Source organism: Dendropsophus ebraccatus, chromosome 5, assembly GCF_027789765.1.
Source record: "Dendropsophus ebraccatus isolate aDenEbr1 chromosome 5, aDenEbr1.pat, whole genome shotgun sequence".
NCBI lineage: Eukaryota > Metazoa > Chordata > Amphibia > Anura > Hylidae > Dendropsophus > Dendropsophus ebraccatus.
The window spans coordinates 26,058,198-26,079,362 of NC_091458.1; the positions used below are offsets into that span (position 1 = coordinate 26,058,198).

The 21,165-nt window shown below is 43.6% G+C and overlaps 1 protein-coding gene across 1 annotated transcript; it reads right to left on the bottom strand.

Moving 5' to 3' along the window:
• Positions 1-1,964: 1,964 nt before the first annotated feature.
• Positions 1,965-21,112, bottom strand: PCF11 (PCF11 cleavage and polyadenylation factor subunit). The gene is made up of 16 exons (XM_069969714.1): positions 20,647-21,112; positions 14,479-14,604; positions 12,436-12,621; positions 12,057-12,308; positions 10,225-11,288; positions 9,956-10,139; positions 9,096-9,498; positions 7,409-8,985; positions 6,382-6,484; positions 5,908-6,024; positions 4,782-4,890; positions 4,512-4,695; positions 4,192-4,347; positions 4,000-4,092; positions 3,154-3,189; positions 1,965-2,874 (listed from the first exon to the last, which is right to left on the bottom strand). The coding sequence occupies exons 1-16, from the start codon at positions 20,812-20,814 to the stop codon at positions 2,659-2,661; spliced, it is 4,974 nt and encodes a 1,657-aa protein (XP_069825815.1). The 5' UTR covers positions 20,815-21,112; the 3' UTR covers positions 1,965-2,658.
• Between the last annotated feature and the right edge of the window lie 53 nt (positions 21,113-21,165).

Genomic DNA, 21,165 nt, shown 5'->3' on the forward strand with positions numbered 1-21,165 from the left:
GTAGCAATATTGCCCATACTGTTACAGCAGAGGAAAGGTGTACGTGTAACCCAGGGGTAGGGAACATTGGCCCTCCAGCTGTTGTAAAACTACAACTCCCATCATGAATGGACAGCCAAAGCTTTAGTCAAAGGTAGTTTAACAACAACTTGAGAGCCAAGGTTCCCTAGCCCTGGTGTAACCCATTGTTCCCACAACACGTGGCATTCCAGCAGTGAGGCAGGGCCTAGCCCATCCATGCCCGAGGCCTGCAGCACCTCTCTTTTTTCATCACCACACCCTGGGCTGGATGAATGCGGGGAGAGAGGCGCTGCAGACACAGGGGGAGATTCATGAAAGGCTGTAAATATACACCTGGTGTAAACTGCCCACAGCAACCAATCACAGCTCCTCTTATATTCTACCAGAGCTGAAAGCTGAGCTGTGATTGGTTTACACCAGGTGTATATTTACAGCCTTTCATAAATCTCCCCCACAGTGTTCACAACAGGATTCTACTATACACACACCTGTTTGTCAGATTACTAGCAAATAGGTGTTCTGATTTATACAGCAGCGTGGTCATAGACTATATTCAGTCTGTGTGACAGACTAGGCTGTTTTTCCCCACAAAACATCCTAAATGTAGTCAGGCTATGCTTGCATGCAGATTTATACACAGGGCATGTAGCAGTTTCCTGATGTGAAGTTATCCCCCCCCCCCAAAAAAAAAAAAAAAAAAAAAAAAAAAACAGCAGCAGATATGTCCCACAGGTTGTGTTTGATAATGTGGCTCAACCCAAGGCTCGGGCCTCCTTAAAAATAAACAGGCCAGGAGACTTAAAGAGACATTCTTAGGGACCGTTCACACTACCAAAAACAGGTGGAAATTCAGAGCGGAACCCCCACCTATCTGTTTCAATGGGATGCCTTGGGTGCCTCTGCTCAAATAATTCTTCAAGTGGGAAGCGCTTGTTTTCCGTAGTGTGAATGGGCCCTTATCTGGGGTTATCCACAGGACAGGGCGTGAGGTCTCTTGCAAGCAAGTATGGAGACCCTGAAATCTCTGCTGAATGAAGCTCCAAGCCACGCATATGTGCTGCCACTCTATTCATTTTCTAGTCGGCCACCGGAGTTAAATGAATGCAGCTTTCAGCAGCTCCATAGAGAATGAATGGATCGGCCCAAAGCTCATGGTCAGACCCCCAATGAATATTTACGAGTTTACCACATCCATGTGTGACACTCACTACCTATGGGGCTAACAAACCTTTAAGAGTTAAAGGAGAAGTCTGGCGAAAATTTTCATGAAAAGTATTGTATTGCCCCCCAAAAGTTATACATGCACTTACTACTGCATCAAGGCTTCACTTCCTGGATAACATGGTGATGTCACTTCCTGGATAACATGGTGATGTCACAAACCAATTCCCAGAGCTGTGTGGGCTGTGGCTGCTCGAAAGGATGATGGCAGGAGGACACGGAGGGACACAGGGCACTGGAGGGACACTGAGCATCCCTCTGCCATCATCCTCTCCAGCAGCCACAGCCGCACAGCTCTGGGAGTCGGGTCGTGACATCACCATGTTGTCCAGGAAGTGACATCACCATGTTGTCCAGGAAGTGACATCACCATGTTGTCCAGGAAGTGACATCACCATGTTGTCCAGGAAGTGACATCACCATGTTGTCCAGGAAGTGACATCACCATGTTGTCCAGGAAGTGAAGCCTTGATGCAGTAGTAAGTGCAGGGAAAAAAAAAGCACTTTATAAGCATTTCCCGTAATAAGTGTATATTGGGGATTTGTATAACAACTCTTGGGGGGCAATAGAATACTTAGAAAAAAATTTCGCCGGACTTCTCCTTTAACCTTCCAGCCCCCCCATACACACGCGCCCAAGCTGTTCCAGCCCCACATAGATTGCCTTGTAGTTCAGCTCCCATTTCACCAGTCATTCCGAATAAAACCAGTAAGACCACAGATCTCATTCTAGAACTTTATTAGTAATTAAATGTTACATTGACTCTGTACTGAAAGCATTCCAAAAGGTGAACACTGAAAATAAAGCAGCTGTCCGGTCGCCTTGGGACTATCTACATGCTTCCTGCTTTGTGACTCTTTGCAGACTCCTCTTCTCTATTTAAATTAAAGTTCCAATATTCTTGTTACCTGTGCAGGTTATTAATCATCCTGTTCCTCATTCATAAATAAAAACTACACCTAACCAAACACAAAATGTACTCTTCCTATTAAGAAAAAAAAAAAAAAAAGTTGTTGCATTTACACCCATTGGAGATAAATCCTTCAAAAATTACATTTCCAACCAAAAGTAAAGCAGGTTTTTTTATTATTATTATTTTTAACCTTTTTTATGGTGTGCATAAACATCACACTCCATGTATAGCAAAAATAATTTTATTTATAATTTACAGTCAGGTGAAAATCATACAATACCTCTTTTATAAGATTTTCTCTTCTTTTTTTTTACAATCTGCACACATTTACAGAATAGTCATTACACATGAAACTGTGCAGGCAGCATAAGAAAAAGCAAATACGAAAATGTATTCAGTAACCAAATAGTTAACCGGGGCCCCGCCCCAATTAGCAGTTCTTTGCTTTCATAGATGGCAGAATTTTTTTTTTTTTTCCTCCTCACTGTAAAAAGGTGCGGATTTATACCCGATCGCCGGGTTCTGGTTTTATCTCGGATAATAGAGGTATAGATTCAGCGCAATGAGTGACTGCGTCGGCACTGGGCTCCTCCTTTATTCTGACTGTGGCCTCGGAAGTGTCTGCCACTTCCTCCTTAACCAGTCTTAGCATTGCATTCAGTGGGTTTTCTAGAAGTGTTTTACTAGGGGATGGTGTACAGTCTAAAAAGGAGGATGTCTGAAAGAAGAGAGGGGAAAAGGGTAAGTACACAGGAGTATAAACTTGCTATACATCATACATTTGTTTGCCATCACAAGTGTCCCGTGACCAAGGGTTTTTTTTCCCTACTTTTCCAAAGATTTGTTACCAGATGACAAAGTTAAAAACCAGGACTACTACCAGTTACCTTTATGGAGATTTCCTGTTTAATGGAAAGTTACTGTGAAAAAGCAAATGTTACTTACACTGCTTAATATAACATTTTCCAGCATAGAGAGGTCTCTATAGGGTACTTACATTTTTATAATCTTCATAACAGGATGGATGGAAAATCTAAGAAAGGGAAACAACACATTAGTATCAATGAACGAGTGGAACTATGTATGTAAAGCAACCCAACCACCATAGCCCCACCAATACTATCCATGCCAATAGCATTTAGTTATGGTGGGTCACCACCAGATCGGAAGGGGCATCATTCACATGGGCAAGACTTAAATTTGGAAGCTTCTGTGTATTTTACAAGCGTTCGGACAAGACTGTATCATGTCCATAATATGGCACCAATATGTCTATTACTATAGCACTATTTTCTTACAGCAGTTTGTACAATGGCATGCAAGAAACTGAGGACTTCACATTTATGAGACCTTTCCAAAAGTAGCTGTGCAGCGATCAACTGATAACCCCAGGTTCTACTTAGAAGTCAACCAGAACAGTAGTTTCCCATACGGAAAAGTTCTGATTCATAAAAGGGAAGTGTCAAGCAAAGTTATCCAGGATTAGAAAAACATGTCCGCTTTCTTCCAGTAACAGCAGCACTCGTCTTCATTTTCTTAGTTTGGTGTGAGGTATGGTAGCTCAATTTCACTATAGAAGTGCCAAGTTGTAATAACACACTCAACCTAAGGAGTGGTGTGGCGCTGTTTTTGGAAGAAAGCAACTGTGTTTTTCTAATCCTAGATAATCCTCTTTCCATGGGGTATATGAACTGGGGTTGTCTTCATATGTCGGCATCTTTGTTAGTAGTACGCCAGATGTTTAATCCACAAAAAAAATACACATTTTAATTTCTATAAGCTGAAATGATGTACAGACAACAAGGGCAGTAAGGACCTCTCCCCATATATGAGCTTCTCTTACCTTTTCATTGACCCGCATTGCATTCTTTAGATGCCACTCCTCCTCCTCCTCATCCCAATACTGTTCAAATTGCTCTTTGCAAATGTCACAAATCTACAGGAAAATAAAAAACAAAAATTGGAGCTTATGTTACCCTCGGTCTGGTTTTCATATTATTAAAAAAAATTAAAAATGATTGTTGCCATCCAATACCTCATCTGCCCCAGCAGGTCCGGCGGGCACACTCTGAAACTCCTTCTCTTTCGCAGCCTCCTGAGTTTTTAGTATAACCTCCTCATGGACTTTTTCAAAGAACTGACTTTTAGCTCTTTCCTCCAAGTCAGCAATTTCCTCAAATTCTATCCAATCCTAAAATTAAAAAGAAAGATGTTCAGCTTCTTAGTTGCAATAGATTATAATATATATAGTTTACTTTTACAGCCCATCACCATAGAGACCAGTATCCTTTTTATATAGCTATGTATGTGTTACATCTAGACAAGCCCTTTATAGAATATGTACTCATAACTTACTTTTAAGCTGTAGTACCATCTGCGGTAGGTTATTTTCCGGCTGAAATCTTTCTCCGTTCTGTTTTGTCGGTAATGCCAATCCAAGTGATCTGCATAGACGTCGGTCTGAGATTTGGTAAAGCGCATCCCACAGGAGTAGCACTGGATGCCAGTGTACAGACGGATTATAACACTCTCATGGCGACTACAGGGAAGAAGTGAGGAATAATTAAAAACCACAACTTCACATAACCTCAGCTTTTAGTTGACAACTGAGAAACTTTTACTCACTGCTTCAGATCTTCCATAGCAAAGCCAGTGAGGTCTGGAACATCCTGATCCTCTAAGGGGTCGTCTTCTTCCTCTTCCTGTGTAGACTGAGAGGGTGTTTCTGTTGCTTCTATAAAATAAGTGATATTGGTATATTAAAATCAACATTTTTCAAAATATACTGTTTTAGAGGCAATAAGTGGCACAATTTTCAGTCCCCATGTCGCAGATTTTTTCCCTACCTCAAATTTCCCAGATCTGGCTGGGGAGGGGGTGGTTATGGCCTGCAGAGGTCACTAACCTCCCCGGTTCCAGCGCCGGGTCCCAGATCGTGGCGCCCTGTACCACCATCCGCTTCCGGGTCTGAGCTGCCACACGAGACGTGACGTCTCAAGGCAGCTCAGCCATTCAGCGGCCAAGGCGGGACTTCACTACAGCCGCCAAATGGCTGAGCTGCCTTGAGACGTCACGTCTGGTGCGGCAACTCAGACCCGGAATCGGCCGTGGGACGGGGGTACGGGGCGCCGCGATCAGGGACTCAGCGCTGGAACTGGGGAGGTAAGTGACCGCCGCCCATAACCACACCCTCCCCAGCCAGATCTGAAAAATACGGCCGCCCAGAGTACCCCTTTAAAACAAGTAAAATCAAAAAGGTAGAAAACCACAACAGGAACTGGCATGCTACAGATTTTTACCACCACCACCTCAGGTCAATTTCTCCAGCTTCTGTATTCTGCAGTGGACTGTATTACAAAACCTACAGCATTTCCTTCCTCTATAAATGTAGGTTGGATTCATAGCTGCACTGTAGGCTCCATTGGGAGTCATAGTTGCAGATTCCATCAACAATGTCAGACAAAATGGATCAGCATTATGCAGATTTTGTCTGGTAAAATGCTGGGCACTCGATGGACCCCATTAAAGCCAAATAGGACCATTGGGCACTGTTTGGGTTTAGCATGTATCTGCAGCAATTTTTTTCTTTGTTCCAAAGAGTGAGCAGAAAAAACAATGCAGGTATGAACCTAGCTCTACCCCAATAGAATACGCCAACACCCCTCATCCAGTGTAACACTCCTCCTTCAGAGCTATGCGGCATTAGAGTGGAAAACCGTACAAAAGTGGTTCACAGTCACCAACAACTTACGAGAAGAAGAACTTTCAGTCTGAGATAGTTTCAGGATTCCTGTAGAGAGCAGCTTGGAAAACAATTCATTAACATCCAATTGACCCAAGTGGTTTTCTGGATTTGAAAACACAGGTCCTGAAAAAGAAAAGAAAAGAAAAAAAAAAAGTCATTACTTGGTTAAGGTCAAATTATGAGACAAGACGGCAGTCTGCAAATGTGCTGAATGTTGTCACTATATGGCGGCAGTAAGGAAGAGTTCACATATCTAATGTGCAGGATCATCCACCAGAACATTGGTAAGGGAGTCGGGCTGTTTACATCTGTTTCGCCATGCACTATTAACAGGCCAAGCGATGGGCACAGACAAACCATTTTAAAGGTCCATTTTGTCATATATGATGTGGGCTAAGGATGTCTCCTGACTCCATCCCCCCTCTCCCTGCAAAGAAACATGGTCACTATCTTCAATGTAATGTAAACCTTGTAACATACCTGGCTGGTTGGGTGCAAATACTCCAGTGTTAGCCATTTGTGCTGAAGGTAGAGGTTCCTGGGTGAACGGTGCTGGTTGGGCCATACCATCCATAGGCTGAAACTAGAAGAAAGAATGTAAAATAGGAAAGGTTACTTAACAATGCACTCCACTCGCACCGTGTCATTGACTAGTTGCTAATTCTTGTGCGTGTAGCCTATAATTTATCCCCTCGGTGAGGAAGCTGGAGATGCTGCAGCTGATCTCAACCTGACAATTAGACGCTGCTCTATATGACAGCCCAAGAAGCCTCTCTGCCTACAATAGTAATGTTTCTGACAAATGCAAAAGTTAAGAGTCACTGTCGTTTACATTTTTTTTGCCGAAATCAATAGTCCAGGCGATTTTAAGAAACTTTGTAATTGGGTTTATTAGCAGAAAAATGCATTTTTATCATGAAAAAGCAGTTTGAAGCTCTCCCCCCGTGATTGTTCTCTATGGAGAGGGGAGGAGGGAGATGAGGCACCAAAACAGGACAAAGAGTTAATTTACAGCTACATCACCGGGCTATCTCCTCTGAGGTCAGCATTGACCTCTCTGACCCCTGAATAGCGGCTTTCACAAAGGTCCCGCTGTGTAATCCTTTGTTCTCTGCTGACGACTAATCTCTCTCCTCCCCCCTCCCCTCCCCTCTCCATAGGTTACACAGGGCCTGACTGATGTAAAAGAGTCGAGATTTCCTGATAATGAGCAGTAAATGAGGGGGGGCCTGGGGAAAGTCTTTTTGAATGCAGATAATGGCATATTTGCCTAATAAACCCAATTACAAAGTTTCCTAAAATCGCCTGGACTATTGATTTCTGCAAAAAATAAAAATGAAATGAAAGTGACACTAATTTTCCCTTGTAAGAACACGTGTAGAGTTCTAGGGCTGTACCGTGGACAGATATAAAAGATGAGCAGCCAAAGATAATGGATCTGTTGATTTCCCATATTAAATTATTAAACACACTACATGAAGTCAGTTCTAACATAACTTTCACTTACTTGTGGATTTGGCTGCATGTTCCCAACAGGCATATTGAAGTGTCCGAATCCAGGTCCTTGAGGATTTTTATCATCAAAGAATGGTCCACCTGGTCTGGGAAGTTGGTTAGGGAATCCTTGTACGCCAGGGCCAGCTGGAGTAGAGAATCCTGGGCCTTGTGGCATATCAAATCTTTGTTCAGGCCTTTGAAACTGCCCAGGAAACATATTTTGATGCTCAAATGGCACAGACTGTCCAAAGGGTGGCACATTTTGTCCGATAGGTGCAGGATTTAAATTGTCAAACCGTGGCCCTTGGTGCGCAACCGGCACATCAAAGCGCGGCTGCTGGTTTGGACCATCAAATCGCTGAGGCATCATTCCATCAAACCGTGGTTGCATTTGCATTGGTCCATCAAATCTGGGTGGTGTCTGGTGTCCAGGTGGACCATCAAATCTTTGACATGGCTGCCCAGGTATAACATCATATCTTTGCATGTGAGGTTGCTGGTTTTCAAATCTATGTACTTGTGGGTTTTCAAACCTTGGTACATTCTGCCCCATCGGTCCATCAAAGCGCATTATGGGTTGTGGACCAAGCCCATGATCAAACCGTGCACCTGGAGGTCCGTCAAATCTTGGACCTGGCGGCCCGTCAAATCTGGGACCAGGAGGTCCATCGAATCTGGGACCAGGTGGTCCATCGAATCTGGGACCTACAGCGTTGTCAAACCTTGGACCAAGCGGCCCATCAAAGTGCATAGGTTGTCCGGCCACGGTGTCAAATCGCATTGGTTGTTCAAACCTCATAGGTGATAACTGCTGACCTTCAAACCTCTGTTGTAGCAAAGGTCTCGGAGGCCCATCAAACCTTGGTGGCCCTAATCCTCCATCAAACCTCTGAGGCCCATCAAACCTTTGTGGACCATCAAATCTTTGATGGCCATCAAAATTCTGTGGCCCAGATCCATTTCCAAACCTCTGTGGACCTAAGCCGCCTTCGAACCGTGAAGCCCCCACTGGCTGCACACCATCGAACAATGATGGTGCCCCTGGTTGACCAGGGCCACCATCAAATCTTTGAGGTCCCATATGTCTACCCTGGGGCCCGTCAAATCTCTGTGGACCTAAAGATGGACCTTGTAGGACCTCCATCCTTTGGCTGTTGATTGGTGTACTGGATAAAACTGGACTCTGTCCCTCAAATCTTTGCATGGATTGGTTCATTGGTTGCCCAGGCAGATTTTCAAACCTTGGGCCGTCCACTAATTCGCTTTCATCAAAAAGAGGCTCTGTCCTCTGGCTTGGTGCACCTTCAAACATTGGGCAAGGTTTAACAGGAGAATCCTCTCTTATGTTCAACAAGCTGGTAGGATCTTCAAACCCTTTGCCACCAGGGCCATCTCCTCTACTGAGGGGTAACAGAGGTGGAGTTTCAAGTAATGTTCTTCTCTCTTCACGCAAGCCAATATGTGGTATATTATCCTTTCCAATAAGTGCTTTATCGTCTACAAATGGCTGCTCGGATTCACTATATCGGGATCTCTTGTGGGGGGCATATGGTTCATTGTATGGTGTCCTCTGCTCTTCTCTTAAGCCTTCAGAAAAGACGAGAAACGTTGTATAAGATTAAAATGGAAATTACAAGTGAAAAACAAACAAACAGTAAAAAAACATCAAAGGGAAATTTTAATAGCTATAAACATACCTATAGGCAGCTCTCTTTGCTCATCGTGTCTCCCGAGACCCTCAGGGATTAGGTCATCATTGAGAGGTCTTGCTTCCGGTGACATGCTGCTTTGGATTAAATCATCAAGCTCATTTTCTCTCTCATCAAGATCCATTTCATCCATATCCATGAAGCCTTGTTCCATGAAATGCTGGACCTGTGTTCTCCTCAGTTTAGCTTTATGCTGGTAATAATTTAACTCGGCATTTGAAAGAAGGGGTTTCTTTCGTCCGCCACCTTTAACATCATCTGTGGGACTGGTCCAAGAACTAGTACTGGATCGGCGCTTCTCTTCTTGGTATAGGAAGAGTTGCCGGATTTGATGAGCCACAATAAGGAATTCATCCTGGGTAATTTCTCCTGATGCCAGACGATCATTGGCCTGCAATAGGGAATTGTTAAGAACATTGTACTGACAAACGTTAAAATTAAACAGACCCCAAGCTCCCATTAATGTGAGCATCTAAATGTAGCCACACTGAAAAGGGACAGAAACAGTACAGCACTATACTGTACAGGACATTAAACATAAGAAATGTTCATCAGAACCAGCAATTATCGTACAGTAGTCACCAACTCCTCACCCATCCTTTACTGTATAGCGTCCCCCCCATCCAAGCACTGTAATGTATGGGAGATGGTGGTGCACTGCCTGTACTACTACTGCACTGTATATGCACTCCAGCAGTCTTATACAGCACTGTACTGTATGTGAAGCCTCACCATCCATTTGACTAGGAAGGACTTGGTGGATACAGTATTGCTTTAACAACGTCACACTGTTTAATACACACAATTGTTCTCTATAATACTGTAATACACTGACTGAAAATGCTTACCTTTTTAAGCAGCTCTCCCTTGCTTGCACTTGTCAGTTCCTTGGGGATCTGAAGATTGGCATCCGCACTTAGCCAGGCCTGTTGCTTTGGCGTTCGAGGAGACAGAATGCCCTTGTTAGTCCAGCTGTCTCTGTGTCTAGCATGTGGGGTTCTGTTCCCTTGATGGTGATCGCCGCTTTGTGACCTGCAGTAAAGATATGGATTATTCAGAGCACAGCAAAGGATTTTAAGCTACATGTTCCATTAAAGAAAGCCATATAATAACTTACGTTTTATTTTCCTCCCAGCCAAGCCTCCACCTTTTGCTGGTCTTTGAGTCTTGCCAGTTCTCCACATTTTCTTTTGGCTCAGAGTTGGACCTCAATGAGGTCTGAGTTGCAGGAATCTGTTGCCTTTCTTCTGAGCTTTTCTTTTGCCTCCTGCTGTCTCTGGCATCTATCTTGGGGATCCTTTTACTTCGTTCATCTCGGCTATTTGGTGGAAACTCTTCTGAATGAGATGGTTTCCCTGGAAGCTGGCGCACCTTGGGCATTTTTAGGAGTGAAGGAATTGGGGATAGGCTTCTTTGCCTTCTTTTGACTGGTGATCTCCTCTCTCTCCTTTTGGGTGACAGCACTGGTGATCGAGTCTTTGGGGAGCGTGATCGAGATCTCTTCCGCCCTGGGGCTCTGCTTGGTTTTGTTGTTTGCTTATCAGTGTCATTATGGCTAGGTTCGCTTTTTGGCACACCATTAGCAATCTTGCTCCTGTTTCCAGACTGCCGATGCTCTGAAGATTTGTGATCCTCTTTTTTCTCTGTGCTTCTTCGTTTTTCCTTTATTTCTTCGGGTTTGTCATCAGCCTTATCGCGAAGGTGCTTGCGTAGTCTTGGATCCCGCTTACTTGTGTCAGACTCTCTAGTAGCGTCAGAGACTGTAGACTTAGAGTCCTTTACATGAGGTAATTTTGCTTTCATAGGAGAAGGAGACTTTGCTTTACCTTTATGGTCTGTTTGCACAGGTTCCCTTTTAGGCAATTTTTCACTGTTTTTGGTCTTTTCCTGCCTTGAAGAGGAACTTACTTTGTCAATACCTACAGGTTTTGCAGGTTTAGTCTCAGGTGGATTTGCTTTGACTTCTTTTTTAGATCCTTGATCCTTAGAGTGTGTTGAATGTTGACTACCTCTGTTAAGTCGAGGGTCTCTGGTTGACGCTGCAGATTTTTCAGCAGCTGGAGGAGGAGCCAGCACTTTTTCCTTTTCTATATGAGTCGAGGTAGGCAGTGGAGCCTTTGGAGGTGGGTGAGGAACCTCTTGAATCTTTGTAGGCAATGTAACCGAACTTGTACTGCTTGCCTAGATGCAAGAAGAACAACCTTAGTATGTGTATCTCAAATGTATCAGCAGATTACATTCTACACTGCTATGCCTGTTGTAAAACTACAACTCCTAACATGCCTGATCGCTTCGTATTATAGCAAGAGTGCCCTGATTTACAGGTCTACACTGCAGATATCAGGAATGAAAATTATATATATTTTACATTTGCAATTATTCATTTAAAATGTATAGCTTAACCAAATAGGAACCAAGCATAAAATGAATGCTTACCCTTATGGTGCGTTCACACCTACAGGATTTGCAGCTGATTTTCTGCAGCAGATTTCATTTAAATAACTGAACACAGCATCAAATCTGCTGCAGATCCTGTAGGTGTGAACTTAAATGGCCTGAATGTAGTCAACTACTGACTGTCGGGGCATTTCCCAAACGTATGTGTGTACTGACTCGCATACAAAAGCATGGTGTCCAAAAGCCAAATGGAGCCTTTACAGATGTCAAACTTTGACTGTAATGCATTTAGAGTACATAGCTATGTATTCGTTTTCTTTGCCCCCAGCTGCACTCACTGTCCCTTTCTACGTTAAGAGTAAAAGGCTAGGAGCAAAGGGTGACATTCGAGCAGATTGGTGTACTGTGAATAGCACTATGGGATGGATGGAAGTGTATAGTATAAAGCTGCAGTAATAGATAATAGTATCCACACATGAAGAGATGTGGTGTTAACAGTTTAATGGACAGTCTGAACAACAATGTCTACACTAGAGGCGACCTCCCACTTACCAGTTGTGCCTTTGTTTGTTCTAATTCCAGTTCTAACTTCTTTTGTTGAAGTTCTAACAACTGTTTCTGCTTCAGCAGCAATTGCTGCCGTATGACCTGCTCCTGGGAGAGCACAGGCTTTTGTATCTCCGTGTTGCTGACACGTGGTGCTGACTTCGGAGCAGATTTTGGGGCTGGTTTTGGCGTTTGCTTTGGAGCTGGTTTTGGAGCTGGTTTTGGAGCTGGAGTGGCATTCGCAGAGGCTTCTTCTGGCTATTGAAACAAAATGTTTTTAAAATATTTTGCTATAAAAATCATCCTTTTTTTTTAATACACATTCTTGCCCCTCAAAAAGATAAACAAAAAACCCCACACAAACAAATACATCTCCTGTACTTACTTTGTTCAGAAATTTTGGATTTACATGGATACTGGGCGAATTCACATTCGGAGGTAAAGGTTTGACTGGCCATGCCGGGTCCAGCTGATTGACCCGTACATCAAGTGCATACAGTCTTTTTGATGGAAAAATGTCGTCCCATGTGGACCGTAATTTATACAAACTTTTTCTAGTGTTTTCATCCACCTGGAAACAAGAGAAACATTCGGTGTATTGACCGTGCATTGGATACTCTACTTCTTATATATAAGGCGACAATACTATACTTACTGGTAGTATGAAAAATTATTGATACCAAAATGGATATATTTGGTGCGATGCTAATTCTAAATTTTATGCTACAATATATTTGTATAGTTATAATTTACCTTAAAGGGGTATTCCAGAAAAAAAATCACCATTCATTCCTATGGAGCAATGGAAAGAGCAGAGTATGGGGAAAAGCGATATACTCGGCAACAATTTTTCCCGAAATACCCCTTTAAATTCATATGGGACTAAATTAGGAAATTTACATTGCAATCGCCTAATATTGGCTGCTCCCCTAAAAATGCTAAAAGTGGAAAATACAGATGAGTGACCAGAAATTTCCAGATTTTCTCAAGTTTCTAAAAAATCAGCTGTCACTTGGCGTCTACTCAAACGGAGGAAGGCTGGAAAACTTTATTTTGAGATCATTCGTGAATGGTCATTTCTTATTCACTTCCCCTCCCTTTGTGTCTACAGTTCCTGCGAGCCTCCATAGCAACCACAAAAAACACTTTTGTAGTCCGCTCCTGCAGCCTGCCCCCCACTTCTGACTCACTATGAGAAAGTTAGCACAAAGATGGACATCTGAGAGCAACCTATGACAAAGGGAGAGAAGATGAGCTCCATGATATACATAGGTTTATAGGATTTGAAAGAGGAGTAACAAGCAGAGTAAATCTTGACAGGACTCCTAGGGGAACCAGAGTCCTGTATACAAAACCCACAGACGATGATTGACAGTTTACTTTGTCTACAGGAGAAGCTGTGGGCAGGGTAATCGGGACTCCTGTCTCACCTAAGAGTCCTGACAACTTTCTCTGCTTTGAAATTCTGCTCCAAACTATATATACATTATGGAGCTCAGCACCTCGGCCTCCATCATAAGCAGAAAAGACCCAAACGGTTCCCTTTTAGGCCCAATTTACAATCTTTTGGTGTACATTACCAATTAAACTTCAGGATAATGGCAAAAATGTATTCCAAACTATAGGAAACCAAACTCTGTGACCATTTTCAGACCACCTGTTTACTATGCAGAGCCTGCAGATAGATGAGCCCTTTAATATGCAGAGTATCTGCTTGCTGTCATGTCTGTCAGCAAACACCTATTTCCCCTGAAAATGTTACAGCAACTTCCCTTTTACGCTGCACTCAGTTACTCCTCCTGGAATCTTACCACTTCCATGCCCAACAGGAATAGTAACACCCACCTATTTACTCCTACCTTATCTTTCATATGGAATGTAAGCATTTACTAAACCAAGTCCAGCGGGCAGACAGGTACTCTAAAAAAAGTTTTTACAAAAAAAATAAAAAAATATGTTTCCCTCTTCTCTCAGAAACGGCGCCACAGTTGTCTACAGGCAATTTGTTGTTCTGTAGATTGGCCTACTTACCTAAACCCTGCAATACAGCCCACGGGCAAGAGTGGTGCTTCTTCCAGGTTGGAAAGGAGAGCTGCAGACTTTTACTATCTATACCTTAAGGGCCAGTTCACACGGAATAAAACTAGCAGAATTCCGCAGAAGAACTCTCCGCACATTTGCTCAGTGTTGACAGAGCCTAATGTAGCAAATACCTTTATTTTTCTTTTAAAGGGGTCATTCAGGCTTAGAAAAACATGGCTGCTTTCTAATCCTGGATAACCCCTTCAAATGTGCCAATATAAAGCAACAATACTTTTTTTTTCCGGAAACCCTAGATATAAATCCACTGATATTACCCTCGCCCCACCTGCGTTAGGAATAAAAGATTTAGGTTGAGTGAACACGAGAAAGAATAATGAATCTATACCTTTTCAAACACATTTACAAAGGTGGAAACTATGTTTTTAGCAAACGCTGCAAGATAGTCTCTTCCGACATTTTTAACAATGGAATCCATGAGATACATGACTGGAAGCTTCTCTGTGCTAGGCGCCTAAATAAAAGAAAACTGGTAAGTTTAGTAGGACACAGACCATACACCCACATCAGTTCCCATCCGTATACAAACCAAGGATTAGATTTACTTTACGTCCCATACATTAGGCAGATTTTGCTATAGTTTCTACTTCCTCAATAACATTAAAGGATACCAGTAAAGTGTTACCATCACGTCATTGCAGCCAATGGTCACTAAGACATCCATTTTTTTATTTTTTTTATTTTACAGTTCAACCACCAAGTAGGGTTTCTTTCAGGGAGTCCACAGCCGGATGGCATTGCTCTCCATGTCTGCTGGTATTAAACACACGTGCATCCATCTGGCAACTGCTGAAGATACATTTAGTGACAGCAAAGTAATGCTGCATCCTCCAGAGCAAAGTCCAGATGTTTACTCATCCATGCGACTTGTGTAATGCGTCACCTCAGAACAGCTCGGTAACGCTCCTCACAGCCATGTGTCACCTGTTACATTCAGTCACATTAGTCACCGTTATGTGCTTAGCTGGTTCCTCCAGTTGTCCTGCTCCCACCAGGGGAACGGCAGCACAGTCCAGTCCTCGTATAGGTTTATATGTGTGTCCATAGTTGTGTAATGTGCGTTGTGACAAGCCACCAATCCAAGAGGAAAGCAAGCATTCAGAATGGGAATGTGAAGAGACTGGTCATGGTTAGAAAAGCATGGCTGCTTTATTTCAAGGACATTACCACCCCTATGCACAGGCTGTGTCTGGTATTGCAGCCCCACTCACTTCAATAGAGATGAGCTGCAACACGTACAACCTGCAGACAGGTGTGGCACTGCTCAGCCATGTTTTTCTGACCTTGAACATCACCTCTAAAGAGGTATTTCAGATAGAAGCAACCACCATCTATCCACAGGATAAGTGATAAATGCTGGACAGGAGCCTGTGTATCTGGCTGAACAAAGAGGGGACAAGGGCTGGACACCCCTCGGCATTTATCACCAATTTGTGTCTAGTGATAATTCCTTCTAACCAGAGCCGCTTTCCACCCTCAGCCACTTCCACCGCTGCGGCTGAACAGCCTGGTCTCTCCCACCATATCCCTTGGTGGATACATCTGAAGCTCAGACCATGGGAGACCAGGAATATTCATGCAGGTGGGAGCGGTCAAGGACGGAGCAGCAGTAAAAATTAGTATTAATATCAATGAAGGTTAATCATTAACTCGTCCTTCTGTAGCAGGAAAAAAAAATAAAAATCAATGAAAGCAAATGTCATGGCCGGGCCCTGAACGTGACACTACATGGCAGAAGCTTATTGTCTAACATCCAGTAACCTGACTACCTCCGCTATATCAGCATATGGGCCACACCACAGAGGGAGCGCCCAAAGCTTACACATGGCATCTGGTAGAGAACCCACAGAAATGACCCTCCGTATAGATAAGGAGAAACACGGCCCCCACCCACCATCATCACCCCCATCTGGTAGTAGAGATCTTGTGAATGGAACACAAACCATACAAGAAAAAGCAATGGTAAATAAAAAAGACAAATACATAGTTGATACATTTTATTTACAGTTTTCAGCATACCAGTCACACACGTTAAAGCCATTTATTTAATATATTGGTGAACTAATACTCAACATGTGGTTATAGCATGTGGGATGGGGGTAGGGACACACCGGCAGCGAGGGCTGCAGAGAAGGTCGACTCCTTAACTACACCACTGACATAACCATAACATTACCATGGATGAGATGGGGAGGGATACTTTATCATAATACATACTATAGTACATTCTACACAATAAGCACCAGAAAAGAGTAATAGTTACACTATCTAACTATTCACAGTGATAATATATGCATTGAGCAGATAAATATAATACAGCCGAGCCCCGGGTGTTGTGGCACCAGTAAAAGTCACTATAACAGTGGGAGCCCAGTCTGTATAAAAGGCCTTTGCCCTTGAAGGGCTCAGCGCTGTACTATAGCATGTCTGTCAATCTCATACAGCTGAATAGAGTGGCAGTGAACCAGTATGACCACTGCTCCTTTCAACCAAAGGGATAGGGGTCCCCATGACTGGCGTGGGTGCCAGCCGTCACGCACCCATCAGATACTTAGAACTATCTCGTAATAATATGTTTAAAAGGAGTTATCCAGTGAAAATCTTTTTCATTCAAATCAACTGATATCAGAAAGTTTTATAGATTTGTACATCTATTAAAAAATCTCAAGTCTTCCCATACTTATTAGCTGCTGTATGTCCTGGAGGAATTGTTGTTTTATTTTCAGTCTGACACAGTGCTCTCTGCTGACATCTCTGGCGGAGACAGGAACTCTATCGGTTTTCTATGAATCCCCATAGAAAACCTCTCCTGCTCTGTACAGTTCCTGTCTCGGCCAGAGATGTCAGCAGAGAGCACTGTGTCAGACTGAAAATAAAGCAACATTTCCTGCAGGACATACAGCAGCTAATAAGTATGGGAAGACTTGAGATTTTTTAATAGAAGTAAATTACAAATCTATATTTGAAAGAAAAAGATTTTAGCTAGACAACCCCTTTAAGAGGCAATTTTAAAGTAACATTCCCATATCATTGCTAGGATACACCATCACTTTGACTGCTGGGGGGTTTGAGCTTTGTAACCCCCATGGAGCCTGAGAATACAATTCTTACAGTACTGCACGGCAGGTTCTAAACTCTGCAATTCAGAATGCGGTCATATCCCTTAGGGATAAAATGATGGCATATGCTAGGGATAAGATGGAAATACTTCAGTGATGGGTTTTCCAGTTGTCTGTAAATAAATTGTTAATCAGTGCAAAGTTCTTTTATACTGAAATCTCTGCTTGCAGTCACTGAATACTGACAATTACATCCTGAGGCCAAAAAAACAAAAGCAAACTATATCTACATAGATCCAGGCCCAAATTATGCCAGTAATGTATTTTATACCCCATTCACATGGTCTAGAAAAGAGCTGGGATTGAAATAAGCAGCAGGTATATTACCGACACACAGATACCACATGGAAAGGAGCCGGTGAACTACAACCAGGCCAGTTTGCATGTGGCCCTAAAGCAGAATTGCAGCAGAAGTTTTTAATCCAGAACACAATAGTTCTTGTATCAAGCCTATACGCCACTCTGTGAGGGTATGTTTCCTTACAATGTTACATCGCAACCGTGTTGTTAAGATGTATCGGCCCATGGACGGCCTGTACACAATAGCTACAAAATCTAGAAGCCATAAGGTCAGGATGTGTTGTGACCTTCTATACAAGTGCTCCCTCCAATATGTGGCTATCCAGCTGTTTCACAACTACTATGCTGTCCCGGCACAATGAGAGTTTTAGTTTCGTGAAAGCTGTAGAACAGAGGTGTCAAACTTGTGGCTCTCCAGCTGTTCCAAAAGTAAAACTCCCAAAATGGACAGCTGTAGCTTTGGCTGTTCAGGTATGATGGGAATTGTAGTTTTGTAACAGCTGGAGGGCCGCGAGTTTGACACCTGCGCTAAAGAGTCACAGGTTGGGTAATGCTCATCTGGGTGTAAACAGAACTGTTCCATTCAATGACTGCAAGCAGAGATGTTGAAATGGTAGAGAACAGCAGGTATTTTTTTAAATTCACATAACTTTTTTTTTTTTAACTAAAGGGGTAATCTGGAATTTAAAAAAAAAATCCCTACAGGCAGAGACTGGGGTGCTCTGATCCAGAAATGGTGCGATGACAGCACTGTTCACATGACACTGCAGCTGACCACTAGCCGTAAAGCAGAAGTCCGGCGAAAATTTTTTATTAAAGTATTGTATTGCCCCCCAAAAGTTATACAAATCACCAATATATACTTATTACCGGAAATGCTTTTTCCCCTGCACTTACTACTGCATCAAGGCTTCACTTCCTGTATAACATGGTGATGCCACTTCCTGTATAACATGGTGATGCCACTTCCTGTATAACATGGTGATGCCACTTCCTGTATAACATGGTGATGCCACTTCCTGTATAACATGGTGATGCCACTTCCTGTATAACATGGTGATGCCACTTCCTGTATAACATGGTGATGCCACTTCCTGTATAACATGGTGATGCCACTTCCTGTATAACATGGTGATGCCACTTCCTGTATAACATGGTGATGCAACGACCCGACTCCCAGAGCTGTGTGGGCTGTGGCTGCTGAAAAGGATGATGGCAGGGGGACACTGAGGATCCCTCTGCCATCACCCTCTCCAGCAGCCACAGCCCGCACAGCTCTGGGAGCCGAGTCGTGACATCACCATGTTATCCAGGAAGTGACATCACCATGTTATCCAGGAAGTGACATCACCATGTTATACAGGAAGTGGCATCACCATGTTATACAGGAAGTGGCATCACCATGTTATACAGGAAGTGGCATCACCATGTTATACAGGAAGTGGCATCACCATGTTATCCAGGAAGTGACATCACCATGTTATCCAGGAAGTGAAGCCCTGATGCAGTAGTAAGTGCAGGGAAAAAGCACTTTATAATCATTTTCCGTAATAAGTGTATATTGGTGATTTGTATAACTTTTGGGGGGGCAATACAATACTTTAATATAAAACAGTTAATAGTTAAAAGGCTAGCAAGACTAGTGACCAACCGCAGCATCTTTTCAGTATGGGAGGTCATGGCAGCAGGAACAGAAAGTTAGGGGCAGAGTACAGCCTGTAGAGATTTTGCTTTCTGAACACCAGAAAATCCCCATTACACGTTAGGACAGAAGCCTGGCATACAAGTTCCCAAAATTCCCTCAGGAGGAAACCATAACTTCTCTTAACTCTCCATGAGGCCCCTGTAATACCAAATTACTGGAATAACCCGGGGTACGTTACATCTCAGGGGTCACTATGGGGCAGAAGAGTATTCTAACTCCTAGGATTATAAATAAATAAATAAACTAGCTAAAGCATATGGGGGGTGGGGGGGGGGGGGGGGGGGGGGGAGATCCCCACTGATCTCATAAATAGAGATTAATATGAATAAGGAGGCAGAGCACATGCTCCACTATCTATGCTGAGCTCAGCCGGTTCCAAAGTTTGTCACTCCCCATAGAGCAGAGGTGTGTTGCAAAACTACAGTTCCCATCATGCCCTGACAGCTCTGGCTGTCCTGGCTTGATGGGAATTGTAGTTTTACAACAGCAGGAGGGGCCACATGTTTAACACCCGCGCCATTAGCTCTCTACCCACTTAGGGTTTACACACCTCTCCACTTCATCATACAACACAAATTAGCTAGATCGAGGGATAACCCCTTTAAGATTTTGGGAACTGGATGCCAGACAACCCCTTTAAGCATTATTTACGTAAAACTGGACAAACCCTTTAAACTTGCGTTCACATATACAGGATCTGCAGCAGATTAGATTCAAAGCAAATCGGCTGCGGATCCTGTACGTGTGAACGCAACCTCAAAAAAGCCTAAAAGTTATCATCTCTTTTAAGACCTATAGTCACTAGTATACACCATCAACATCCCATCGGTGGTGGTATGACAACCCATATACAGTACCATGAAAGCATCACATCTAGCATTGACATTATATATATATATATATATATATATATATATATATATATATATATATATATAAGCAAATCAACCCAGCACTGTTGCTATCCTAAACAATCAGGGGGTCAGACCACCACCAAAGGGTACTGATGAGAATATATATATATATATATATATATATATATATATATATATATATATATATATAAGACTATACAGGGTGGGTTATCATGTGGAAGGTGGGGTCATCAGGGGACCCCCTTGAAGCCGCCATATTGGGGGCCCACATGCCCCTGAGGCATGGGAATGTCACTTAGAGGGGCCTATACGGGGTCCTAGCTCTAGCAGAGGGGGTGAGAGTGAGGCAGGCAAGATGGCGGACACACCTCAGAGAACGAGGCCGGGCGCCATATTGGATTATGAAATAAGGGCTGGTCGGGGGAGATAGAGGGGGGAGAGAATGGGGTCGGGTCGGGGAAACACAGAATTAGAGAAAATGCTTTAGTAATAAAAACCTTAGCGATTTGCGCTTCGATAAGAGTGACGATGTCCCGGGCGAACTGGACGTTCTCCTCGGCGAGGATGGTCAGCATGTTGATGTGCGGCTTGCTGTTGAAAGTCAGGTCCTCCAGGGAGGACTGGTAATCCCGGCACGCGTCCTCTCGGGCTTCGTCGGCCGCCATTGTTGTGTGTGAGGCGGCTCGGAGTCCCTGTGTGAACGGGCAGCTTCAGGCGGTGAGGTGTGGTGAGAGCACAGCGGGCCGCACACACAGCATCATGCGACGACGGCCCTGACAGGACGGAACGGGGGCGGCAGCAGCTCCGCTCCCAGCCTCTTCTCCCCTCCGCAACTAGCGACGTCTTCTACCAAGATGGCGTCGGTCACCGCCAGAAAAACTACACCAGGACGTCGAAGCTGCCGTGACGCAATCCTAAACAGCGAGCGCTCATTGGTTGGGGGAAAAAATTGCACAACGAATAGGCGGGCGATATCAGGTTCGGCGCCCGCCCACTTTCGTTACGTCACGCGTTTA

Bases quoted from the DNA above. Each gene is read 5' to 3' on its own strand.
- PCF11 (XM_069969714.1), bottom strand. From the start codon at position 20,814: ATGGCGGCCGACGAAGCCCGAGAGGACGCGTGCCGGGATTACCAGTCC. The intron at 6,485-7,408 runs GTAAGTGAAAGT...TCTTTCTTCTAG, and splicing joins ACATGCAGCCAAATCCACAA to TTTCAGCCTATGGATGGTAT. The intron at 4,696-4,781 runs GTGAGTAAAAGT...TCTTCCCTGTAG, and splicing joins GCTATGGAAGATCTGAAGCA to TCGCCATGAGAGTGTTATAA.